At 38.4% G+C, this 17,367-nt stretch overlaps 1 protein-coding gene across 2 annotated transcripts in view; it reads left to right on the top strand.

Annotated features, from left to right (window-relative positions):
- The window catches only part of LOC149223115 (uncharacterized), a 114,763-nt gene that overhangs the window by 83,464 nt on the left and 13,932 nt on the right, over nt 1-17,367 (top strand). For both annotated transcript variants that reach the window (XM_089385771.1, XM_089385770.1), the window contains exons 4-6: nt 6,547-6,642; nt 6,820-6,945; nt 7,445-7,707. In XM_089385771.1, coding sequence (XP_089241897.1) covers nt 6,547-6,642; nt 6,820-6,945; nt 7,445-7,707 — 485 coding nt within the window. The remainder of the gene's footprint in view (nt 1-6,546; nt 6,643-6,819; nt 6,946-7,444; nt 7,708-17,367) is intronic.

The following is a 17,367-nucleotide window of genomic DNA, read 5'->3' as shown; positions in this document are numbered from 1 at the left end:
AATTACACTACTTGCCCAACTTTTGATGCTAGATACTTGTTCTTGATATTCGTCCATAAGACTGATGATCTATTCAGATTTCTCACCTCTAAAATTATTGCATCTACAATTGACAATTTTAAGAATCCATAAAGCGTCTTTATGTTCTTCTATCATAGTCCTTATGATCAATTTCTAGCCCCTCTTCTTTTCCTAAGACGATTTGATCAAAATCTCAGAACTTACTAATGGTTAGTGTTACCCACCCATGTGGGTAACCCCTAGGAGAATTTTTTTTTCCTATTGTCATTTGCAGACAACTAGCCTCAAATGCCTCTTATCCATGCTTCAGTTAGTGCTTTATTTTATCTAGCCTACTCATTCGATGAAGATGGGTTATCTATTGCACAATCGTTAACCATTTTTGTATTCAAGTGCTTTCATTTAATGTTTCTCTAGTATGGATCATAGGTTGAGTTGGATGATAGATTGCTTTTGGTTGTACTCTATTCCCATCCTTCAACTTGGTGGTTATATCTTGCTTCAAATCTAGTGTGACCCTCCTTGAGGTCTTTCTTTCATTTTTCCCAAGAGCGACACAAATAGTAGGCTTTGTTTGACGTTGCATGTCCATGGTAATCCATACACAACACTTTTCATCTTGGCCTTATATCCATATTCTATCTTCAGGTTGATTGCTTTATCACTGGTCTTGGTTCCTTATTTTTCCTCATTCTTGATTAGGGTCCCATAAACTTTTCCCTAAGATTTTGATGCAACAGAAAAGAAAGAGCATGAGCCATAATGATAAAATGCAAAAGGTTGGCAGGGATATATGAAAGTGCATGGACAAAATCCTAGCCTGAGCTCTACCCCCCTCATTAGCCCTCATTTAATTCTTGGCTAATGCATGAGCTATCAAAATGAAAGGAAATTTGAATATCCCAACCCTAATGAACAATAAAATGCTTCATCTTTATGGGGTCAATGATGAATCAATGAAAGCTTATAACCCAAGCCATGCATCTAAAAGAAAAATCAATGAAGAGAAAGGCGCACAAGAGGTTTGGTAAAAATCTATATTCCACAAAGCTCTAGGACAGGGGACGCGGGTGTGGGGAGACACACATGGGGGACGAGGGGATGTCGAGATATATAATCTTTTTGTCACACACACACACATATATAATTCAAATTCTTTTTAAATAATGAAAGCATAAATATATTGATCCATACATAATTGAATTAAATAATGAAATACCCTGATCCATATTCATTATTCATATTGATACATACATCATTCATACTCATCATTCATCCATACACCATGGGATTCTATCCATATTCATCATTCATCTTTCTAGAATCTACATTAATTTAAAAATTAAATTCATCATTCATCATTCTAGATTCTAAATTGTTTTAAATTTTAAATTTTAAATTCATCATTCTAGAATCTAATTAGTACTAAGCAAAATAGATTATAGTAGGTACTCAAGTTTGAAGACTAGAATAATAAATTGATATAATTCAAACTCAAAAGGGGTGCTTCTTGGAGCCCCCCTTTTGAGGGGGGACACCTAGAAGCACCACTGTTGGGGAAATACGTCCCCCACACTATGTAGATGTTCCCCCTATGTGTCCCATCTTCTCTCCAAAAGGGGGACGTGGGAAAACGTTTCCCAAAGCGTTCCCTGTCTCGAGTGTGTGGGAAGCATGAAGTGCATGCATCCCACCTTGGGGGATGCATCCCCTTGGAACACTACTAAAAATAGGTTGAGGAAAGGGGTAATTGAGGTCCCACAAACTTCCTCTTGGCATGGGTAACTCAGGTCCCACAAGCTTCCTCTTTGCATCATTATGCTCAAGGATGATGGAATTTCATAGCTGGTACAATCATTGTGTTACTTTCGTGAAGTAAATCCCTACCATGTCCTTCATCACTTGCACTTGTTGATTGATGGATTGGTCTAGGAACTGTTTGTCCCTTTAGAGTTGTAAGCACCTAATAGGGACTCTTGATAACCCTCCCATATCTAAGCACAATAACTTGTTTACAAATCATAAGCTAGAAAGACATTTGAATATGATGCTTGTGTGAAGTACTTTGATACCTTTTGCATTAAATATGGCTCATTTTGATACTCTTATGGTTCTTGCACCTATGATGCTAATCTCACTTGATTCTATGAGTGTCTTTAAGATGCTTCCTCATAGGTACAACTACCATCCCTTGAGGGATTGTATGATGCTTGTTCAACACGTTGGAGAGGATGTCTAGTCCCAAATGGTGACGACTTTTGGCACCAGAGCTAGGACATTAACCTTGGGATGTATCTGACACTGTTGATGACACTTTCCTCTTCCTCAAGGACTTGAAACATTGCAGGTTTAAGTTATGACATTTGAGTTGATGTACCTTAGAGATGAGAAGGTGCCCCTAGGTTGGCATTGCACCTTCTTGATGGACATTGCCCTATTTCTGGGATGGTTTGATGATGATTATAACTTGAGGTCCCTTTGGAGGGGATGGTACAACTCTAGATGATGATATCATGTTCTAGAATTATGATGTCCCCTTAATGTGTCTTGGATTAATGACATGGACTTAGTTGATGTTGATGTCTTATTGAGGGAGCATTTGCTTGATTGTTGAACACATTTTGATGAGATGTGGCTTTTAGAGTGAGGAGCACCTTTGTTTTGAGTCATCCATGGCACTTTTTGATGAGAAAGACACTTTATGGAGGATGATGTCACATTTGGATGCCTTTTTGCTCACATGTGTGGGTTAAAAAAGGCTTGTTTATATGTTTTATCATTGAGATATCTATCTTTGACGTTGGGATTCTGCCTACTTAACTTGTAATCACAGATTCTATTATATTTAGGGCTTTTAGTCAAATTTTGGATTAAACTACTTGGTTGCCCTCGTATAAATAGAGGGAAGTTGATTTAGGCTTGGATCATTGTCACTCTTACACATTTGAGAGAGTGTGCACTAGTTGTCTCTTTTCTCTGCGTTGCTATGGAGCATTGAATGAGCAAATTTTCTTGGGGAGGATATTGTGATTGGATGGGTTTTTCTCTTGGATGAGAAAAGATGATTCTATGGTTGATTTTGTACAAATTTATCGCAAGTGTCTTCTTCCATCTTGTGTTTGTTGTAGAATTAGGGTTTCATAGAAATTTTTACCTAAATTTGTTGAATCTTTTATGGCTCTAACATCTTTGCAAGATTATCATCAAGTTTCCATCAAGGAACCTTAATATTGCTTCTTTGCTCTTTATCTCCAGTTTGATTGGAAGTTGTTAGGGTTTGTGGAGTAGAGAAACCTCATTGTAGCTTTTTCTCTCTTTGAAATCTCTTCCATTGGTCTCCTTCCATAGACTTTGCCTTAGACTCGATTAGCCCCTTGATTGAAAAAGGAACTAGTGCACTATTGTGTCAGTCTTTTTAAAATAACAAATTTAAAACCTTAGTTTTTTTTTGTGTTTTAGGGTAGGGTTAGATTATGGCAAATTCTGCATTTTATAGCATTAATTACCTTAGACTTATAGTCCTAGGGTTAGGCTTTGCATCCACTTAATTGAAAAAGTATAAATATCATTTTTCATCCAATTTTCAGCCATTAATTAGGGTTGATGTGTTGGGTTTTCTTGCTGTTTTATGTGTTTCAACTTTCAACCATTGAAAATTGCTGTCGTCTGTGTCCTAGTTTATTTATTAAATATCTTGTTGTTTCCATTTGTCTATTATTAATTTTAGGCTATTTGTGTTATTGCTGTTATAAATTATGATTCTATGGCGATTTTGTAAAAATTTATCGCAAGTATCTTCTTCCATCTTGTATTTGTTGTAGAATTAGGGTTTCATAGATTTTTTTACCTAAATGTGTTGAATCTTTTATGGCTCTAACGTCTTTCAAGATTATCATCAAGTTTCCATCAAGAAACCTTAATATTGCTTCTTTGCTCTTTATCTCCAGTTTGATTGAAAGTTGTTAGGGTTTGTGGAGTAGAGAAACCTCATTGTAGCTTTTTCTCTCTTTGAAATCTCTTCCATTGGTCTCCTTCGGTAGACTTTGCCTTAGACTCCATTGGCCCCTTGATTGAAAAAGGAACTAGTGCATTATTGTGTCAGGCGTTTTAAAATAACAAATTTAAAACCTTAATTTTTTTTTGTGTGCGTGTGTGTTTTAGGGTAGGGTTAGATTATGGCAAATTCTGCATTTTATAGCTTTAATTACCTTAGACTTATAGTCCTAGGGTTAGGCTTTGCATCCACTTAATTGAAAAAGTATAAAATATCATTTTTCATCCAATTTTCAGCCATTAATTAGGGTTGATGTGTTGGGTTTTCTTGCTGTTTTATGTGTTTCGATTTTCAACCATTGAAAATTGCTGTAGTCTATGTTCTAGTCTATTTATTAAATATCTTCTTGTTTCCATTTGTCTATTATTAATTTTAAGCTATTTGTGTTATTGCTGTTATAAATTATGACACGCTGTAATTGTGCTGCAAGAACCCTAGTTTATAACAGCAATTGATAATTTAAAGATAGCATGTGTTTGAGAATCTATTCAAACCTCTCTAGGAATTATTAAGCCATCTGGAATCTGGATTTAGCCATAGGCTCCTTTGAACTCGTCATCTTGGAATTACATCTAATCTCACCCGGAACCTTAATTATTAAACATCATCCTTGGTGATTTATTTAGTAGAATCCTTAGGGGCTATTTAATTTGTGAGCACTTGGGTTATCTAATCTTCAAGATCTGCTGGGGAAGCCTTCCTTGTGGGGATAATATCCAACCACAAAACAACAAGGATATGGTTCCTAAGGTGACAGTGGTGATTGATCCCATTGTTGCTTTTAATCTAGAGTACTTAGTGAGACTTTGCACTAACGCGCTAGATTTTGTGGTAATAATTAATATCTTATGGCTCCATAAATTATAATTCTCAGTAAATTTTCAGACTTTGGAGAAACTAAGTCATGTAAACTGGCCATTTCAAAACAATGTAATAAAATGATAATTCAATGCAGGCTTACCAAAAGTGAGCAGTAGCTTTGAATCTCCACTCAGTGGCAAATCAATACTTCCATCTTGCAAATGTTGTAGATTATTTTCTCTCACAAACTTGTCAGCTGCTTTCATGCACAATGTACACAGCGTTCAAGAAATGAATGTGCCATCAATTCAACACACACATGCAATGTATCAGCTTTAATTGAAGACCAGTGGAATTATTCTCTTTTCTCTGTGCTTTTCTTTAGATTCCTGTGTCTCTGAGAGCACCGATTCTCAAGAATTGCTCAGCGCGCTGGGTCTCGATCAGGGCAAGAAATTTCATTGCTCGTACTCCATGAGGTATTTGCTGGTGTGAGGCTGTGCAAGGATTCAGATTGGTTGGCGATGGAATGGTATAGTTTCTTCGCAGAATGGATAAAACCCAGTCAGTCTAGGAATTATAGTGTCACTGCACTCTCTCACTCGTGCTCTCGGGGTCTGCCCACCTCTGAAACCTGCCGCAGTCTCTCAAAGCCTTGTTGTAATGATGTAATATCAAGCTGAACTAAACAAAATGCTACAAATACTCTGATTTTGAAAGAAATGCCGTGAATTTTAATTTTTGATATAGTCACCATTCAACCAACATCAAATTGGATCATTGCATCCTTTGGCCATGGATTGTTTGTCACCAAAATTGTTGATGATACTCCTCAGCTCTGTAAAACCTTCTTGCTGGCAGGATCTCTGTCACTGTCTTTTTATGCGCTGACCTTTGGTGCTCAGCTAGATGTATTTCCGACCATGTAATACAGCACTTCACGAAATGTTCATATGCTATTTATCTCAGAAACCACAATATTGAGGCCCTCACTATCGTGGCACCCATTTAGGCTATTTGTGGGGTAAAGGAGCTCCAGACTTTGAAGGAGACTTCTGCTGCAGAAAATCCTTGTGTTCTCTTGCTCTCAAATGTGCTTCCTGATCTGCTTAATACATGCCTGACGAAAGTGCGTGTGAGGCTTTGCTGATTTGTGTCACGGATGAAGTTTGGGAGAACGACAATTGAACCTTGAGCTTTGATACCATAAAAGATAGGACCTTACAAATCAATACATCAATTAGTGCACCAACTCTAACATTGCAATTGGATTTAATATATAGCTGGATGTCACCTCTAGCAATTTACTATTCTTGATGTTTGTAGTAGATAAGAGTTCCCACCAAATATCTTGGACACACTAATCTGCAACAAGAATTTGTTATTATTATTATTGAGTATCTTATCTTTATTAATCTAACATGAGTTTGTCTCAAAAGTATCCTTCTAACAACTGACATGTGGGAGATCATACATTTGCTCATTATATAAAACTCAGGAACTTTTTATATCTGGATCCCTCAAAAGTTATTAATTGTTAACCCACTAGTTGAGTAATAATGTAAAATAAAAGTGCTACCCAGTTCAGTAACAATGCAAAATATTGACTGTTTTGGAATGTGGCAGTTACATCAATATATTGTTAATGCTTACTTTTTTTTAAATGATAGCCCTTGAAGAATGGCGGAGGAAAAAGCTTGAAGAAGCTAAGAAACGTGAAGCAATGAAAGCCAGTGTGAATTCCTCCACACAAGCCGAAGATACTGGTGTGCATTTTTCCTATTCAGCTTATGTGTGACTTCAACTGATAGCTTGTCTGTTAGTTTTGGTAGCATATTATTTTTTTGTGACATCAGGTTCTTTTCCTCCCTGCTCCTTTTGGTCCATAGCTCCCAAATTTGGGCATGTGTTTATACATTATGTATTGGGGTTCCCATGAACAGAGATGGTGGCAAAAGTATTGGAGACTGACTGGGGCCCTGTGTTGGAGGAAGCTGGCTTCTCATTACCTCCCGAAGCTTCAAGCAAGGATAATAGTGGAAAGATGCTGGAGGATGGACCTGAGATTGGTAATGAATATATGGGCAGTCTTAGTTTGGTGTTTTCACTTTTGATTTCTTGGGATTTTGACTACTAGGTTAACATCACCAAATTATTTTGTCCTCTTCACTGCATTGTCTTTAATTGAGTGTGTTTTACAAAGTATTCATATGGCAGTCTTATCTATTTTTAAGTGTATGACTTGAGGATTATGGTTTCCTGACAACTTGTCTAGGTTCCATTTTTCAGCATATTTAAGGTTATTGCTATGTTGCTAAAGTTAACAATTTGATTACTTACGTGCTGGAGAATGGAATTTAGCATTTTGCAGTGAAGAACTGTTAAAATTCAAAGTATTTTTTTTAACATCTGTTTTCTTTTCCACCTTTCCCCAGGTGTGTTATTTTTGAATGAATTATTTTGTTTCTTTGTTACTTCAATTTGTCCAAGGGCAGCAAGGATTCAGAGAATCCTAGCTTAAGATGGTGCAATTAAAGCCTTATGCATAGTTTGATATTGTTTCTGCAGAAGATGGAATCATACCTGGCAGGCCACTTCCTTCTGAATGCCATGCAGAACCACATACAGACTATGATGGAGCTGCAGTTAAATGGGGTTTGATGCACCATAAAGAAAGTGCTGCAGATTGTTGTCAGGCTTGCTTGGACCAAGCAAAAAATGCTAAAGGTGGTGAAAAGAAGTGTAACATTTGGGTTTACTGTCCATTTGAACCTGGTTGCTATTCTCCAGATATATATCAGCACAAGCATCAAGAATGCTGGCTAAAGCAGGTAGAATTCTCATGCTTTCTCTATTGGATATCCTGCATCTTTTGCTATGTGGCTTCATAAAGGAGATTTCCTGCAAAATTTGTTTATAATCTAAAACCACATTTGTGAAATTTCTTGTAATTGTTAAAAAAATATCACAACAAACGGTTTTGATTTTCCTTTTGTTAAAGGTTTTGAACACTTTGTCATCTCCTTGTTGAGTTGGAGAGGCCAACCAGCGCCTTGTATTACTGACCTCTGACTTCTTTACACTTTGGACACACAATATACCTGGAAAACCCAAAATGGGGACAAACCAACAAACTTGTTCTATTAAGAACTTGGGCTCCTGTACCAGGGATAATGGCCCAGTAGAGGAAAGATACAAACAGTTGAGCAACCTCGCTGCTACTCCCTAACTGCCCCTTGCTCCCTTCGTCAGGCCCTGCCCAACTTGGCGCACTGGACTATCACACCCTCCTGAGGCTAGTGAAGCTGAATGGTATCTTCACCTCACCTTTAGATCTCCTTTTATAACTTGTCAATGACTAAAACCATAACCCTAGATTTTAATGGCTAAGATCTTAATGGCTAACCCTTTTTGAGTTGGAGAGGCGAACCAATGCCTTGTATGACCAACGTCTAATGTAAAGAGGCAATGGGATGGAGACTGACAGTGTTGATGGAGTCTAGTTGGAGGAGCCGACCTGAAGGCTTGGTAAACAGTGGATGGCATGCTAAATTTCCTCAAATCTAGCACTAGGCAGAAATCACAGACAAACCCTTACACAATTTATCAATTAACGCATGGCTAAGTTCTTAATGAAAAATGCAGAACGAAAACACATAAATCATCTTTACACATTGGACACATGATATACCTTGGAAAACCCACAAAGGGGACAAACCAACAAACTTGTTCTATTAAGAATTTGGGCTCCCGTATCAGGGATAATGGCCCATTAGAGGAAAGATACAAGCAATTGAGCAACCTCGCTGCTACTCCCTAACTGCCCCTTGCTCCCTTTGTCAGGCCCTGCCCAACTTGGCACACTGTACTATCACACTCCTCCTGAGGCTAGTGACGTTGTATGGTATCTTCACCTCTCCTTTAGATCTCCTTTTATAACTTATCAATGACTAAAACCCTAACCCTAGCTCTTAATGGCTAAGATTAAATCTTGCCATCTCAAGATCAACAATTGTTAGTTAATCTCTCATTGGGATCACTTAAATCACTTGAGTGACTCAAATTTATAATAAATCCACTTTAATCATTAAATACAAAAGGTACTTTATAAAATCACTTTGCAAAGTTTATCATCTAGAGCAGTGTTATCAGGACTGAACTGAACTGGCTGATCCAACCATTTTGAGGCAAAAACCGGTTCTGACCGCTGACTTGAACTGTTTTTTGGCTGGTTCGATACCGAGCTGGTCGGTTCTATAATTGAACTGTCCAGTTTTGTACTAAACCAACCATTTTCACTGAACCGGCTGGTTCGCTACCGATTCAGTAAAGCTGTGTAGAACACAACAGGTGGGGTCTATTTTACTTATTTTATTTTTATTTTTATTTTTTTCTTGGTTAGGCACTATCCCACAATAGGTGCCTAATATTCAAGTGTATGGTCCTACTATTGCTATGCAATTCATGGTAATGTTAAATTATTAAAGTAAAAATGACATGGTCCTTTATCTTTCATTTTCATCCTTTTACTTAAATTTTTAACATTACCATGAAATGACTCTAGATGTTTGAGGGTGGTTCGGTATTCATAATGACAAATGTAATCATGATTTTATGTATTTAATGCAAAGAGAAAATTAAATTTATTATTGTCATTCTTGCGGCATGGGTTTCATCCTCAAGGGAAATTTATTTTTAGTTCAAGCACCGATTGAGTGCTTCTAGAGCTTGTTAGTGAGTCTACAAGTCAATTGAGTCATTGTCATTTATGAAAGACCCTTTTGGGCATGTTACATATTGTAAAGAAAATTTATTTGTCAAAAATAGAGTCAAAGACCCTCCAATACCTTGTCAAACAAGTCAGCCTACATGAAAGATCAAGTCGGCCTCAAGGAAGCATTTCGTACCACTGGAAAGCCTATATATACGAAGGAACTCGACCTCATTTGGACACACCTCAAGCAAGCTCGATCTCCTTAAGCAAGAAGCTAGAAAAGGACGAAAATCAAGCATAAGAAGAAGAAAAGCAAGATCGAAGTTTTTGGATCTCTCTCTCTCTCTTGTGTTAGGGTTTCTAAAGTTGTTGGGCAAGTTGAAGTGCTGGAAAGTTGCTGGGCAAGTCGAAGTACTAGAAAGTTGCTGGGCAAGTCGAAGTGCTGGAAAGTTGTTGGGCAAGTCAATGTACTGGAAAGTTGCTGGGCAAGTTGAATTGCTGGAAAGTTGCTAAGATTGAAGTTGTAGAAGAAACTGTTGGGGTTGAAGTTGCAGAAGAAACTGCTGGGGTCGAAGTTGCAGAAGAAATTGCTGGGGTTGAAATTGCTGGAAAGAAAGCTCATCAAGGAGAAAGGTTGACTTGGTCTTGGAGGGGTCTTTGTCAAGGGTCTTAGGTCTTGGAATTCGTCATTTGAAGATTCTATAAGAAGAGAAGAATTCTTGTGGGTTTTCCTCTCAAGAGGAGAGGTTTTGGCCCTGGCTAATCGCCTACATCTTGTGTCCTCTTGTCTCATTGTTCTTTATGATTTGGTAGTTGTTTGATGATAAGAACACTAAATATAATCAAGAGAAAGAAGAAGCTAATTAAGTAAAGTAAAAATAAATCACAAGCAGTTATCAAAGTAATAGAAATCACCTAATCTAGCTGCCCTAGATTGCTCAACAAAAAATATTGTTAGTTTAAAGATTTGCTAGGATCTCCCTTGTGGATTTGTCTTGGTCCTTTGAGACACCCATGAAATCTGTTTCTAATCTCCCGATTGGTGTAGTCCCACTCTCTCCCTCTAAGCACTAGCCTCTACCAACTTTGCTAGCAAACTTGGTACTTTCATTCGTACCCTATTGCTGGCTAGAATTGTCGACTTGTGCTTGTCGTGTAGATCCCTTGCACAAAAACTCTACACAATGTTTAATAACTTTTCCAGCGACTCCTTGGTGGCCACTACTTCCTGTAGTTACTCAATCATGCCCAGTGCAACAACTTTGCCCACAGCATGATCACCTACATTGGACCTTGCAGACCTTGTCGTTGGTTGCCTTCTCCGAAAGCCCTTTTTAGGCTGTGGATCTACTGGCCTGTCATCACATCGTGGCCTCAACACAATTGACCATTACCTTTGCCTTTCGCTACACTGTGCTTATGGGCAACGACTGCAGCTCTGCTGTACACGACGATATTGGCTTGCACTGCTTGCTAGACTTCACACGACCACCTTTCTCTGCGTTGGTTGGGCTTGGTTCGCCTTATTTTGTTGCTTGACTCTTAGCCTTTCTCCCTTCGACACCGTGGAGCAGTTTTCGAACTCAACTATTGTTGGTTGCAGCTGGCCATATGCGCCCATGATCTTTACTGTTGCCTTGACCAAGTCCTCTCTGCGCATGCCCTTTATCAACACTTCCCGAGGCTACCCAGAGCCTCTGCTTGCTCCCCAAGAGTCTCATGTGCTGTTTGGAGCCTCTTGCTCCCTACCCAAACAATTTAGAAGTTTAATAGCAATGATTTTTTTTTCAAAATTCTTGTCGGCCAACTGTTGGTTACTATGATGGCTTTGTAACGGTTGACAACTGACATTTGTCTTTCTTTGCGACTGCTGGTGGTTGCCTTTCCTCACGGTTGTTCTTTCTCGCAGTTGCTGGCTACTGCCTTTCATCACAACTGCTGGTGGCTTCCTTTCTCATGGCTGCTAGCTACTGGTTTTCATTGCGTCCACAACCCGCAGAAACTCCACCTGCGATGGTTGCTCCTCGACACGCCATGACTACGTCGTTGCATCCAGCTTCTTGACAACTATGACCTAGTCCTATCCCTTGTGCTTGGCGTCATTGGTTGAGACTGTGGCATTACTTGATTGTTATAGTGCCACTAGTCGGCCTGTGTTCCTTCGCTGTTGTTGTGGCCACTCTGGCTGGCGGTGGATTGTTCCTCAATTGTTTACGCATCCCCAACGACTATCTTCTACTTTGGCAGCTTGGCGATAGGCCCTAAAGGCTTTGTTTTCTGCCTACCCTGCACTCTGCCCTGCGACTTGACAACTTCGAGTCTGTAGGAATTTACAGGGCAAGTTCCTTAGATAGAACACCAAAGGACACCGCTTACAAACTGATCACAACTCAATACACCAGTGTTCTTGACGTGGTTAAAACCCTCAAAGAGGGAAAACAATCCACAACCTGAGCCGATGCGGCCACTTCAGGCAATTTATTAATGTAAAGGAAAGAAAATTTACATAAGCTTCTCTCATGAACGATCACCTTACAAATGACCCTCCATGCTATTTAAATAGAAATCATGGACCAATCGGGTGTTAAGCCACAGATCAAGTATCGGTAATACCGAGGAGAGAATGAATTGTTGGATCACTTCATGTCTAGAACATATTGTTACCGTCAGATTGTAAGTTACAAAAGTACATAGGAAAAAAACACACTTTACCTAACTCTACACTAGACCAAGTTATACTTAACTATTTCCTATGTGTCGGAATATCCTAACATCCCCCCTTAACAACAACTTGGGATAGGATTGAAGGATGTACATATATGTCACAATAGGAGAAGGAAGGAGGCATTAGAGCCTATCCCCCCTTAGTGATAACTTCCTGAACTCCAACCATAAATCGAAGTTTAGTAAACTTTGCCTCTGTGAGAGCCTTTGTAAAGATGTCTGCAACTTGATCATCGGTTGAACAATATTGCACTTCAAGAACATGGTCATGAATGAGCTTTCTGATGGAGTGCATGTGTAGTTCAATCTGTTTGCTGCGCTGATGTTGGACTGGATCTTTGCATAGCTGAATGGCACTTTGATTATCATACCAAAGTGTAGTCGGATGTTGCTGCTGAAAGCCAAACTTTGATAGGATATGATGAAGCCACAGGGTTTCCTTACTAGCTTCTACAGAGCCAAGATACTCTGCTTCTGTTGAAGAAATGACACTTTGTTTCTTGCAAGCCCATGCAATAGGTCTAGAACCAAGAGTGAAGACATAAACTGCAGTAGACTTCCAATCATCAGGGTCACCAGCCCAATCGGAATTAGTGAAACGGACCAATAGAGGAGATGCTTTTGCACTGTAATGAATCCCAAACTGAATTGTATCTCGAACATAACGAAGTATTTTTTTAGCTGCTTTCCAATGATTTTCATGTGGGTTTTGCATAAACCGAGCAATAAGGCCAATAACAAAGGAAAGGTTAGGACGGGTATGGGTCAGATACAAAAGTTTTCCTACAAGCTGACGGTATAAGGTAGCATCAACATCAGGGGAAGTACAAGTGACTGAAAGTTTGGTTCCAGACTGAAAGGGAGAAGGGGTTGGCTTACAGTCTTCCATGTGAAAGTGGCGTAGAAGATACAAACATACTTGGATTGGGAAAGGGAAATGCCTTCCTTGGATTGCAAGACTTGAAGACCAAGAAAATATTGCAAGTGTCCTAAGTCTGTCATTTCAAACTGCTTTTTAAGGTTGGACTTTACATGGTGTATAAGGTTGGGATAAGTACCAGTAAGGATAAGATCATCAACATAAAGAACAAGAATGATAGGAGACTTACCCACTTTCTTGGTGTAGACAGTATTGTCAGAATGACACCCAGAAAAGCCAGTACCTAAAAGAAAGCTATCCATTTTGGCATACCAAGCCCGAGGGGCTTGCTTGAGACCATAAAAGGATTTCTTAAGTTGACATACAGGGCTAGAGTCTGTTTGTATAAAACCAGGAGGTTGTTCCATATAGATTTCTTCATGCAAGTCCCCATGCAAGAAGGTAGGTTTAACATCCATTTGATGGACTTCCCATTTGAAAGAGGTAGCAAGGGAAAGAACAAGGCATATAGAGTTCATTTTGGCAATAGGGGAGAAGGTTTCAGTATAGTCAATGCCTTCAACTTGTCAAAATCCCTTAGCTAATAGCAACAAGACGAGATTTATGTTTATCAACTTTTCCATCTGGTCCAAACTTGGTTCTGTAAACCCATTTGCATCTAACAAGTTTTCATCCCTTTGGAAGAGAAACAAGATCCCATGTATCATTTGCCAATAATGAATGATATTCTTCATTCATAGCTGCGTCCCAATCTGGATGGCCTGAAGCTTTTGCAAAGGTGTCAAGATCATAATTTGCTGAAGCTTGAGCCAGTAAAGAAGAGGCTCTATCAAACTGAGAACGTGTGCAACGCTGATCTGTAGGATCACCTGCAAGAGCACCTGCTGCATCCCGAGTAGCGCGGACCCATTTTGGAAGCTGAGGAGTTGAAGGAGGATCCCGAGAAGGTGGGGGAGGATTGTCATCCTTGCTGTCATCATCTGAAGAAGAAATATTTTTAGAAGTAGAAGGGATAGAGAGAGGTGGCACATCCGCCGAACTAGGCTCGTAGGCTGATATATTTTCAGCAAACTTTACATCTCTTCTAATGATAACATTTTTGGATTTAGGTGGAAGAAGTCTATATCCTTTGACATCTTTAGAATATCCAACAAAAATACATTTTTCACTCTTAGGTTCTAAGGCTTTATGTTTCTCATCTGGAATATGGGCCCATGCTTCACTTCCAAAAACACGAAAGTGACTTACATCTGGTTTAATTGAGCTCCATGCTTCTTTTGGAGTGATATTATTTAAAACCTTAGTAGGAGTGTGATTTACTATGTAATTTGCACAGTTAATTGCTTCTGCCCAAAAGTTAAGACTATGTCCTTTAGATTGAAGCATACAATTAGCCATTTCCTTTAAGGTGCGATTCTTCCTTTCAGCTACACCATTTTGTTGTGGAGTATATGGAACAATATGTTGCATTTGGATTCCATGCTCAGTGCAAAAGTTGATGAATTTGTTGTTAACATATTCTCCGCCATTATCAGATCTTAGCTTAAGAATTTGATGTTTAAATTGTTTCTCAACAAAGGCCTTAAAGACCAAGAACATGTTAAATACTTCACTCTTGAGTTTTAAGAAGTATACCCAAGTGCGTCTGGAGAAATCATCAATGAAAGTTAAGAAATACTTGTAGCCAGAGAATGAAACAACTGGAAGTGGACCACGTAAATCACTATGCACAAGTTGTAAAGGGGTTGAGGCGTGCCAAGAGGAATGTTTTACAAAACTATCCTGGTGATGTTTTCCGAGTACACATCCGGAACAAGCACCATCTCTGCAAGATACCATATGAAGACATGTCACCATATTTTCCTTACATAGATTTTTAAGGGAGCGATAGTTTAAGTGACCAAATCGCTCATGCCAAAGTTTGCTCACTTCATCATTATGAGCAACAAATATCGAGGGAAGAGTTGATGACCCAAAGTTGTTAAACTTATACAACTTTGTAGAAGCATCAACATTTCCAGTAGCTAAAATCTATCTAGGATCTCTTAGGTCCTTAATTACAACATCGTGAGGTGAAAATTTAACGGTTTTACCTTCACCTGAATGAGTTATCTGATATACAGATAGAAGGTTGCAGGATAAGGTTGGAACACATAATACATCATTAAATTGACCATTGTCTAGATGAATATTTCCAGACCCTACAACACTAAGAGATCTATCATCATCAACATATATATTTTTGGTGTTACAATCATTTAAAGAAGAAAACATGGCTTTGTTTTTGACCATGTGATAAGAAGCTCCAGAATCAATGAGCCACTCATGAGAATGAGAAGAAGAAGATACATTTAGTGCATAACTAGACCGAGATGCTTGACAACCACATGCAGAAAGTGTTATTCTTGAAGATGAAGTTGAAGTTGAAAAGTGCTCCAAATGGATGTTATGCTTCTTCATTGCTGCTTCCAAGGCTTCCATCTTCTTAAAGCATTTGGATTCTAAGTGGCCATCTCGATTACAAAAGTTGCAATGTCTATCAGTGTTTTTCCCTTTGTTTTTATTTGCTTTACGATTTTGTTGAATTGATTTTTCATTTTGAGACTAAAAGTGCTTAGGACACTTGGTTGGTTTAGGACCATTCTTTTTAGGATGCTGCTTCTTAGGATTCTTTGAACTTGGTTGTTGCTGGGCGACTAAGGCTTTCTTAGAAGAGTTTCCAAGATTAAGAAGACCAAGATGTAAGAGTTTTTCTTGTTCTCTTATTAAAGAATCACAAAAGGCATCAAAAGAGGGGGACTTGTAGGCTTGTCCTTGAGAAATAAAGGCTTCTCTAGTAGAATGGAAGGTGGAAACAAACACAGAGTAGGCTGGTCCTAACTTAGTAAGAATGGAATAGATAAGGCTATCATCTTCTTTCTTAACCTTAACACCTTCCGAGAGAAGTCTAAGGGTCTAGAACTTGGATAAAAAATCTTCAATGGAAGAAAAATTATTGGGGTCCAACGTAAACAACTCATTTTCAAGTTGATGGGCTCTAATTTCATTTTTAATTCCAAAAACTTTATTGAGCTATTTCATTGCTTCATCAGGGGTATCAAGTTTTGCGATATGGAATCTAAGGTCTAGAGAAATAGATTTCCCTGTCAACCCATGTGCTTGATCTCGCTTATTTTCCCATTTGACTGCCTTATCTTCATCGTTAGGTTTAGATTCTTGGCCTGAGGCTATTCTATAAAGATCTTTACTTCTAAGTAAATCCTCCATGTAGGACACCCATTGGAAGTAGTTGGTGCTGTCAAGAATAACTTGGCATGGACTTTCCATTTTAACAGAAACTGAAGCTGTAGATGCTGAAACTAAGTGTTCCAATGGAAAGATCTCGAAAAATTAGGCCAATTAAAAAAAACGGCTCTGAAAATGACTTTCGGATGAAGAAGTTATGGTTTTTTGAAGAAAAGTTGTTGAAGATGCCAACGAAGTACATGAATGTGCGGAAGTGAATGATAATGTTATATTTAAAAAAAAACCCCCCTCTTTCCAAACTTAATCTAATTAGCTCACTTTAAAAAAGATTATGTGACCCATTTTTATAAATAAGTGAAGGTCACTTTTACAATGCTACTTTATGAGCTACCCACTAAATTGTAACTTAAATATAAGATAAAAGACTTTAGAATTATTAGTGACTCACTTTTTATAATGGGTGAGAACACTTTTACATAGAGTAGTTTTAAAACATAAGTTACATGTGCTTTTTGAAAAAGTAACTCAACGAAAAGAAAAACTTGAACCCAAGACCTCTATTCTCATAAAGTAACTTTGGACCAAGTGAGTTAGTTTAAAAGGTTAGTAATTTTTGGAAAAGAGGAAGGGTTTTTTTTTTTTAGTCACTGAAGCTTTGAAGTGCGTGCTTACTTGAGAAAGCCCTTTTTGCCTACAGAACAAAAACCACACAACCCAAAACGAACATGCAAAAAAAAAACAAACCTTACAGCTTGAATTTAGATTTTGTCGGAAACTAAATATTTTCCTCAATGTTTTTGATTTTCCGAGATCACACTAAGGCGCGACAGAAAAGAGCATACACATGAGAAAAATTCTTCCTTTCTGTTTCTGATTTGCCCAGATCGCACAGAGTCGCGGGGCAAAGAGCATACGCAGAAATGAAAG

Source organism: Pinus tabuliformis, chromosome Q, assembly GCF_031772625.1.
Source record: "Pinus tabuliformis cultivar Carrire ecotype Pingquan chromosome Q, CPIR1, whole genome shotgun sequence".
Classification (NCBI taxonomy): domain Eukaryota; kingdom Viridiplantae; phylum Streptophyta; class Pinopsida; order Pinales; family Pinaceae; genus Pinus; species Pinus tabuliformis.
This window is presented reverse-complemented; position numbering and strand designations above follow the sequence as displayed.